This window comes from Triticum dicoccoides, chromosome 2A, assembly GCF_002162155.2.
Source record: "Triticum dicoccoides isolate Atlit2015 ecotype Zavitan chromosome 2A, WEW_v2.0, whole genome shotgun sequence".
NCBI classification, from domain to species: domain Eukaryota; kingdom Viridiplantae; phylum Streptophyta; class Magnoliopsida; order Poales; family Poaceae; genus Triticum; species Triticum dicoccoides.
The window spans coordinates 56,330,178-56,339,054 of record NC_041382.1 but is presented as its reverse complement, the minus strand read 5'-3'; the positions used below and the strand labels follow the sequence as shown (position 1 = coordinate 56,339,054).

Sequence of the window (8,877 nt, the reverse complement as noted above, 5' to 3'; positions counted from 1 at the left end):
TAACCCCCGATACTCCGAAACTCATCCGAAACGATCCGAACCATTCCGGTGTCCGAATGTAACCTCCCAATATATGAATCTTTATGTCTCGAGCATTTTGAGACTCCTCGTCATGTCTGTGATCTCATCCGGGACTTCGAACAAACTTCGGTACATCAAATCACATAACTAATAATACAAATCGTCATCGAACGTTAAGTGTGCGGACCCTACGGGTTCGAGAACTATGTAGACATGACCGAGACACCTCTCCGGTCAATAACCAATAGCGGAACCTGGATGCTCATATTGTACGAAGATCTTTATCGATCAAACCGCATAACAACATACGTTGTTCCCTTTGTCATCAGTATGTTACTTGCTCGAGATTCGATCGTCGGTATCATCATACCTAGTTCAATCTCATTTCCGACAAGTCTCTTTACTGGTTCCGTAATGCATCATCCCGCAACAAACTCATTAGTTACATTGCTTGCAAGGCTTATAGTGATGAGCATTACCGAGAGGGCCTAGAGATACCTCTCCGACACTCGGAGTGACAAATCCTAATCTCGATCTATGTAAACTCAACAAACACCATCGAAGACAGCTGTAGAGCATGTTTATAATCACCCAGGTACGCTGTAATGTTTGATAGCACACAAAGTGTTCCTCCGGTATTCGGGAGTTGCATAATCTCATAGTCATAGGAACATGTATAAGTCATGAAGAAAGCAATAGCAATAAACTAAACGATCATAGTGCTAAGCTAACGGATGGGTCTTGTCCATCACATCATTCTCTAATGATGTGATCCCGTTCATCAAATGACAACACATGTTTATGGTTAGGAAACTTAACCATCTTTGATTGACGAGCTAGTCAAGTAGAGACATATTAGGGACACTCTGTTGTTCTATGTATTCACACATGTACTAAGTTTCCGGTTAATACAATTCTAGCATGAATAGTAAATATTTATCATGATATAAGGAAATATAAATAACAACTTTATTATTGCCTCTAGGGCATATTTCCTTCATATGGTTCATGTACCAGTGTGACCGTTGAAATGGATCCGGGAATCCCTGGCCTCCTCCATCGCCCCGATCAAGTTCTCGATGAGTGGGTGGTGGAGGTATGGCTTTCATGACCTCTCTTCATGCGTGGCGCATGCCCTCACCGCGCGCGCATGATTCCTCTGGATTGCAATGCTGTTGTACCAGGTGCTCACCTCGCGCACGTAGGAGAGCTTGGTGATGTCGCCGTCGAAGATCTCCTGCAGAGCCTGGTCCCATCCGAAGCCAAACGCCATGGCGCGATGGAGGTTTTGTTGTTGTTGTTGTTGTTGTTGTTGTTGTTGTTGTTGTTGTTGTTGTTTCTATGGAATAGAGAAGTTGAATGGAGGGGAGCGCCTGGTGGTTATCTGTGCGAGGGGAGATAAATGAATGCAGCGTGGACACCGAGATTTCCTGGAAGAAGGAGAAATCAAACGGGCGACAATTTATCGATCGAACGACTGCTCGTCTTTTTAGAAGAACCGGACAACCTGTTGGTTGGGTTTGGGTTTGAGAATGAGCAGAGCGAACGCGTCGGCTCATTTGACGAACAAGCCCAGTACAGTAAACGGAAACGCGCGAACGCGCCGACCCGACCCAACATCTTCGTCCCGAGCGCCGAAAAAAATGACAGCCGTTAACGCCGCGTCGTCATCGCTGCCCGCTGGCTCGGGATCGGCCACGTCAAAACGAGATCTTTTTTTACTTGGTGTTTTTGCCACTTTCAGAATTTCGGTTCGGTACGAAATGTCACAAATTGTAAAGTGATGGTTTTCCGCTAATAGTTCGGGTGGTTTAGTGGATTTATTAATAACCCGAGATGGTAAAGGAAAAACTCGGCGTTCTACGTTCCAGCTGAATTAGCAGAAATAAAAAACTCAGCCTTGAATTGGTTAATCTTTTTATTTAGAACAAAAATAATATTAAAAGGGGTTTTGGAAGGGTTTCGCAGTCTGGCTCCTTCCTTCCTTTCTTTCTTCTTCCCCAAACCAGAACGGCAGAGCACGCCGCCCGCACATTCGCGGCTGCTCGTCCAAACCCTAGAGTCGCACCGCCCAACCGCCCGAATCCCTCATGCTGCGCGCGGCGGCGGCTGCCGCCGCTGCCTTCCCGGCGCGGTTCGCCGCCGTGCCGGCCGTGCCGGCGGCGGAGGAGATGCGGTCGCCGCTGCTCAGGGTTTTCGGGTCGCTGAGGGGCGGCCGGAGCTCGGTGATGGGGAGGCGGGCGCGCTTCTGCTCCAGCTCCTCCGGGAGCGACTCCGAGGCCGCCGCGGCGGCCGCAGCGGAGGCGAAGGCCGAGGATGCGGTTGCCGCCGAGGGTGAGGCGGAAGGCAAGCCGTCCTCCGCCATCGTCTCCACCAACCCCCGTCCTGAGGACTTCCTCTCGGTGCGCTCTCTCTCATTTCGGATAGTAATCGCTCTGTTTTAGTTACCTGTATCAGCCATTCGGTGGAATTGTGCTACTAACTAGTAGTAGAGTGTGTATTTTGGTCTGAGCTCAGAATGATTTGTAAATGAACCCTTGATTTGCCGTGAAAGGCGGCTTACAGCGAGAGGAAAACTAGGAACTAGTGACAGAAAAACACCTACAAATTGCGGACTGACCAACATCTAGTGGGAAATAGGAACAGATAAACTGGCTTAAATTCAGTGGCAGAGGAAGTAATGTATTTATTCTGGGGCCGATGTGATTGATTCATCTAATACTCTGGGTTGCACAGTGAAGGGATCAAAATGTATTTGATATGAAACTTGAAATAGTCATAGAGAAGAATTAGTACAGTGAACAGTTGATGTGTGACTATATTTTCATGGTGCATTCTAATAAGCGTACCCTTTTTCTTACTTTACTCTAGGTCATTGCACTGCCTCTTCCACACCGACCACTCTTTCCAGGATTTTATATGCCGATCTATGTAAAGGTATGTTGTCGAGGAATTTGGTCTACTCTGTAATTTCCTTCTTGCCTCTTACTGACATGGTAATTTTCCCTCTCTTTTCAAAATACTTTAGGACCAAAAGCTGTTGCAAGCCTTGATTGAAAATCGCAAAAGATCAGCCCCATATGCAGGTGCCTTTCTTGTGAAGGATGAAGAGGGTACTGACCCTAGTATTGTAGCCAGTCCAGATTCATCAGACAATAAAACCATTGATAGTCTCAAAGGGAAGGAGTTGTTGAAGCGTCTTCATGAAGTTGGCACTCTGGCTCAGGTAATTGATGATTAGAAAGACTGGGATTGTCCTGTGCTAACACAGTCTTACGTTAATATGTTTCCTGTAACCAGTCTTTGTTGTTTCTGTAGATAACTAGCATACAAGGGGATCAGGTAGTGCTTCTTGGTCACCGGCGTTTGCGGATAACTGAGATGGTGAGATATGTTAGATTCACTGCTATTCAGTTTTGATGAGTTAGAGAACTTCCTTTACATCAAGATACCCAAAATTGCAGGTTGAGGAGGACCCACTTACAGTTAAAGTTGACCATCTGAAGGTAACTCTACAATGATATCACCAGCTCCCATGTTTTTGTTTTTGTTTTTATATTTGCCATTATGGACATCTAATTCCTCCCACCTGCCCCAAAGTGGAAAGTACTGCTCAAATCCCTCACACACAAAAAATGAACAAGAACACTAAAATTTTGTTTCTTGAAGCTAAGGAGAAGTCATATATGATTCTAATTTCTGCTATAGCTGTGAATTTTAGCTGCATCCATGCAATACTATGTATATCACATACCAGTATTCAGATCACCCTCCTTTTGCGATCTTATTTTGTGTGTGCTCCTGCACCATTGTGTTTTTTTAGTGATGTAATTTTTCTCACTTGTTTCTCATCGTGTACTTTTAGATGGCACAAGATTAATTGAATCTGCAGTAAAATACTTTTTTTCTTAGTTAACCCTGATTTCACTATGAACTAAATGTGAGATTGCTTCGTTGCTATAAACTGTCAGAAGATACCTTGCATTTTAGACCATTTAACTTGTCCTTTGCAGGAAAATACCTACAACAAGGATGACGATGTTATAAAAGCAACCTCATTTGAAGTTATATCAACTTTAAGGGAGGTTCTCAAGACAAGTTCCCTTTGGAAGGATCATGTTCAGACCTACATACAGGTCTGAATTATTTCCTTAATTTCTTCCTTTGTTTGTGGTTGGTATGACACCAAATTTTGACTTGCCAATATTTGGGCAATCCAAGATATTGGCTACAAGCTGGTTGCTTACCAGACTGCATTGCCCACCTCTAGAAAAGTTGCCAATTGTTGGCAAGTTTGGCAATTTATTGGCTAGCTAATTTTAGGCTTCAAACCAAGCGTGCCCTGTAATCATTTATTTGAATATTGTTTGAGAACCATAGAACTTGTCAACCTTGTGACACAGCTGGTGTTTTGATTATTGAAATGTTGTGTTGATATCTAACATAGGCAGGGTAAGCATGTTACTGAACCTTATTAAGTTCTTTCATCCTGTTTAGTTGCTGAAAGTGGATAACACGCAGGGTTATCTATAGGAGCCAAATGAGTAAGGGCTAGGATACACATCTTATTCGCTCCCAGCTACCTGTACCTGCCATTAACGCCATGCTGACAATATATTAGAGCTATAACCAGTGGCCATGTAATAGTTGACATAGAAATCCCTGATGATAAATTTAACATTTACTTTTATTGTATACCTATATGCATTTCCTTTTTCTTGGGTGCCATTGGATTACATGGTGGCATTCTGAATGTTTTTCTTCTTTCACTTGATTCAGCATGTAGGTGATTTCAACTACCCACGGCTAGCAGACTTCGGTGCTGCTATTTCCGGTGCCAACAAGTTGCTTTGCCAGGAAGTGCTCGAGGAATTAGATGTAAGAAGCTTTCTTGGAACTTCATCCATTTTACGTTTCTTTTACTTCTTTAAATCCAACTCCCTAAGCAATATGGATGTTACTTGAAACCTACCAAATTCTTACCCATACAGTTCTTTGTGAACTTTTACATTCATTGAATGTCTAGATGCCATGGAAACTGTGAATTACCATGGGCACTGGACTTATTTATGCTTCTGTTTGACTTTGTACTCTAAATATTTTATTGTGAGATATAATCATTTCATCTAAGCAATTGAACAGCATTCTCATGGATCAGCAGAAGATTATTGTGTTTTGCTTTTTGTCCACTATAAGCATACTTGTTGGCCTTCTTAAAACCAAATTGATAGCACAAGAATACTTGGTGAAACAATAATACTGGTCCTTGGACTAGCAAAAATTCTTTCCAAATTCACAAAAATAAACAATTTTGAAAAAAAAATGATCTATAGGATACTCTCTTTGTGTCATCAATACATCACTCATCTATGTGTTCTTGAATGAACAATATGTTGTTCGGACCACGTCATAGCTTTCTTGTTCTGCTTCAATTCAAATGTGGCATTTCTTGAACAGGTAGATAAGCGTCTAAAGTTAACTCTTGAGTTAGTAAAGAAGGACATGGAGATCAGTAAGTTACAGGTAATTCATTATCTTAATCTCTCTTGTTAGTTTTTATTCTTAGTTTGAGCTTTCTTGTTATCTTTTTTTACAGCAAGCAATTGCAAAGGCAATTGAAGAAAAAATTAGCGGTGATCAGCGACGTTATTTATTGAACGAACAACTTAAAGCAATCAAGAAGGTACTGATCATTCGTTGTTTCTCTTATCAATTTAATTATGCTCCTTCAAGTCTGACTTTCAAATAATTACTGTTGTATAAGCTAGCTCTTTTTAAGGATCCATGACACCATTGATTCTCATTAAGTGTCGAATTGAATAATACCACCATCTGGTGTCTGCTTCTTGAACCATTTGTGCATGCCAAATGTGAAATCACCATAACTTTTAGGTTGATCTGATTTTGTTGGTCCTTCATTATCACTCACCATATCTCATGTTTGCAGGAGCTAGGTTTGGAGACTGATGACAAGACAGCATTGTCTGGTCTGTTCTTGAACCTTCATACTTGTTGAAAATTAATGTGTTGTTTTTATCACTTTTAGAGCTTTCACTTTTGTTGGCTTTTCATAATTGACTAAATATTCATGGGGTGCAGAAAAGTTTAGGGAAAGGATTGAAGCAAAGAAAGACAAGTGTCCTCCTCATGTTTTGCAAGTCATTGAAGAAGAGCTCACCAAGCTACAGCTGCTAGAAGCCAGTTCTAGTGAGTTCAATGTAACTCGCAATTATTTGGACTGGCTGACGGTATTACCATGGGGAAATTATAGGTTTGTATTTATCCGCCTTTCTTTTGAAACATAGGTCAGTTATCTGAGCCTCATGTAGTGTTTGCCCCTTTGTTGCAGCAATGAGAATTTTGATGTTCATCATGCCCAACAAATCCTTGATGAAGACCATTATGGTCTGAGTGATGTTAAAGAGAGAATACTGGAGTTCATAGCAGTTGGGAAGCTAAGAGGGACTTCGCAAGGTTTACGTCCTAACATTTCCCTTTCTGTTTTGTGTTTCAAATATCATTTCATTTATTCACCGGTATGGTGTGGACCTAGTTGTAAGTGCTCTATTGGCATCCTTAGTTATATACTGCATTCATGAAAAATGTCGTATAAAGGATCTGGTTCCTCTATTTCATCATAGCTCGTCATTTGGTAGAACCTGGATTTTGAAAGCTGCACGCAGAGACTTCTGATAGATATACTGTAGCTGGATTACCGCTTAATTCTCGCTAAATTTGGTACTCCATCTGATCTGTCACAATGAGTGCCATCTTTGACAAACATGGTCTTCAGAACGTAACATTGACCACTCACCTTTTGTTATATATTAACAAACCAGTGAAACAATCATATCATTTAAATACTTGTTTGTATAAATCTACACATTGTTTTCATACGCCATTTTCAATATTCAAAGATATATCTGTAGTCACCATAGCTTAAAGTTTGACTCTAAACAACACTAAAACACTTCTCTGTGAGTGGTAGTGGGTGGAGTACCTTACTTCACATCTCACATGTAGCTATTTTCAACCAATGACTTTGTTCGTCTATCATTTATACAGGGAAGATCATATGTCTTTCTGGGCCACCAGGAGTCGGTAAAACTAGTATTGGTCGCTCTATTGCACGTGCATTGAATCGACAGTTTTACAGATTTTCTGTTGGAGGTTTGGCCGATGTTGCAGAAATCAAGGTGCGCAACAAATATCCATGTCACGTCTCTTGTTAAGTGTTGGTATTCTTTAAAACTAGTTGAGCTGTTGTTCCAATAATAACATTTAAATAATCTTAGGGGCATCGGCGGACCTACGTTGGTGCAATGCCAGGGAAGATGGTGCAGTGTCTCAAATCAGTTGGGACAGCAAATCCTCTGGTATTGATAGATGAGATCGACAAGGTATTGTAACAATTTTTTTAATCGTTTAGTCAACGATTACTTGCATTTGTTTAGACATGGACTACATATTCAGCAGCAATTTATTTTGTTAGCCACTACGAACTTTTTGACTCAATTGCATTACTTCGAAATTTAACTGGCTATCTTTGTTTGCTGGCAGCTTGGGAGAGGGCATTCTGGTGATCCAGCGAGTGCACTGCTGGAACTTCTGGACCCTGAGCAGAATATTAATTTTTTGGACCACTACCTTGATGTTCCTATTGACCTATCCAAGGTTAGTCTGTTGCTTTCTCAAGGGCACTTGCCTGTTTTACCTATATATGCATTCGGGTAACTTCAGTTTATGGTTCAAAGTAATGTTTTCTAATGTCTCCTCAACAACTGTAGCAAACATCATCAGTTTACATCTCTTGGCATGCTGTTATGATTGGGCGTGCACCACGCTTATTATTGCGCTATCACATGCAGTGTTTATGCTATTATTCATGAGGTGTGATAGAGCATTATTACCCTCGACTCCTTGAGAGTTTTGATTAAGTTAATGCGATATTGCTTTTTTGCTCGATTCCCTTCTCCGATCTTGCTAATTGCTGCTGTTTTGCTTGTGCTTCGTGACTTCTCTGCCATGCAATTTTCTGTTTATGATGTTCTTTTTCCATATAATAAGTTTTTGAACTTAATTATTGCAAAACATTCCCTGACATTTTGTTGTATGAAAATCAGGTTCTGTTTGTTTGCACAGCAAATGTTATTGATACAATACCCAATCCGTTGCTGGATAGAATGGAGATCATTTCAATAGCTGGTTATATAACTGATGAGAAGATGCATATTGCTCGGGACTATCTGGAGAAGAATACTAGAGAGGCTTGTGGCATTAAACCTGAACAGGTATCTGCAGATTTGCAAGTAGACTAGCTATTCAATCTGCTTTATTTTGTAGTGTTGTTTATAACTTTAAAAGTTCACTTTCCTACAAAATGGAAGTCCACACCATGACATACAGAAAAACTAGTGGTCATGCTTTGCTTTGTACTCCCTCCGTCCGATAATATAAGAGCGTTTTTTAGTGTCAAAAACGCTCTTATATTATGGGACGGAGGGAGTATGATATAGATAGCTTAAATCTCACCAAGCTATGCTTTGTTATGTATGACTTCTGAATTCTTACAACTCTCTATGCATTATTGCGCCACATAAGTTCTTTTTAGTGATGCTGGAAAATGTGACTAGTTGTAGTAACTTAACAAATCCTAGTTCACCACAAGGCTTCCAGACTTAGGTGGTATATTCAACTATATTGCACTCTATGTGGTCAGCACGTGGAAAATATCTACTGTATCTAGTAAGATAGTAACCCGTTGCCACTTCCAAAAATGATCTGCCAAATGGAATTCTCTTGAAGCCATAAATTTCTAACAGAGGCTTTACCCAACTGTCAAATTCTACCTTCACC

General features: G+C 40.9%; 1 protein-coding gene across 1 annotated transcript in view; it reads left to right on the top strand.

Annotated features, from left to right (window-relative positions):
- Positions 1-2,028: 2,028 nt before the first annotated feature.
- The window catches only part of LOC119353186 (lon protease homolog, mitochondrial-like), a 10,437-nt gene continuing 3,588 nt past the window's right edge, over positions 2,029-8,877 (top strand). Inside the window, exons 1-16 of the mRNA XM_037619773.1 lie at positions 2,029-2,423; positions 2,893-2,958; positions 3,050-3,247; positions 3,340-3,405; positions 3,486-3,527; positions 4,035-4,157; positions 4,801-4,899; positions 5,479-5,544; positions 5,618-5,704; positions 5,969-6,008; positions 6,121-6,292; positions 6,371-6,495; positions 7,087-7,217; positions 7,317-7,421; positions 7,582-7,695; positions 8,145-8,312. Of these exons, the coding sequence (XP_037475670.1) occupies positions 2,112-2,423; positions 2,893-2,958; positions 3,050-3,247; positions 3,340-3,405; positions 3,486-3,527; positions 4,035-4,157; positions 4,801-4,899; positions 5,479-5,544; positions 5,618-5,704; positions 5,969-6,008; positions 6,121-6,292; positions 6,371-6,495; positions 7,087-7,217; positions 7,317-7,421; positions 7,582-7,695; positions 8,145-8,312 (1,914 nt within the window). The 5' untranslated portion in view covers positions 2,029-2,111. The remainder of the gene's footprint in view (positions 2,424-2,892; positions 2,959-3,049; positions 3,248-3,339; positions 3,406-3,485; positions 3,528-4,034; positions 4,158-4,800; positions 4,900-5,478; positions 5,545-5,617; positions 5,705-5,968; positions 6,009-6,120; positions 6,293-6,370; positions 6,496-7,086; positions 7,218-7,316; positions 7,422-7,581; positions 7,696-8,144; positions 8,313-8,877) is intronic.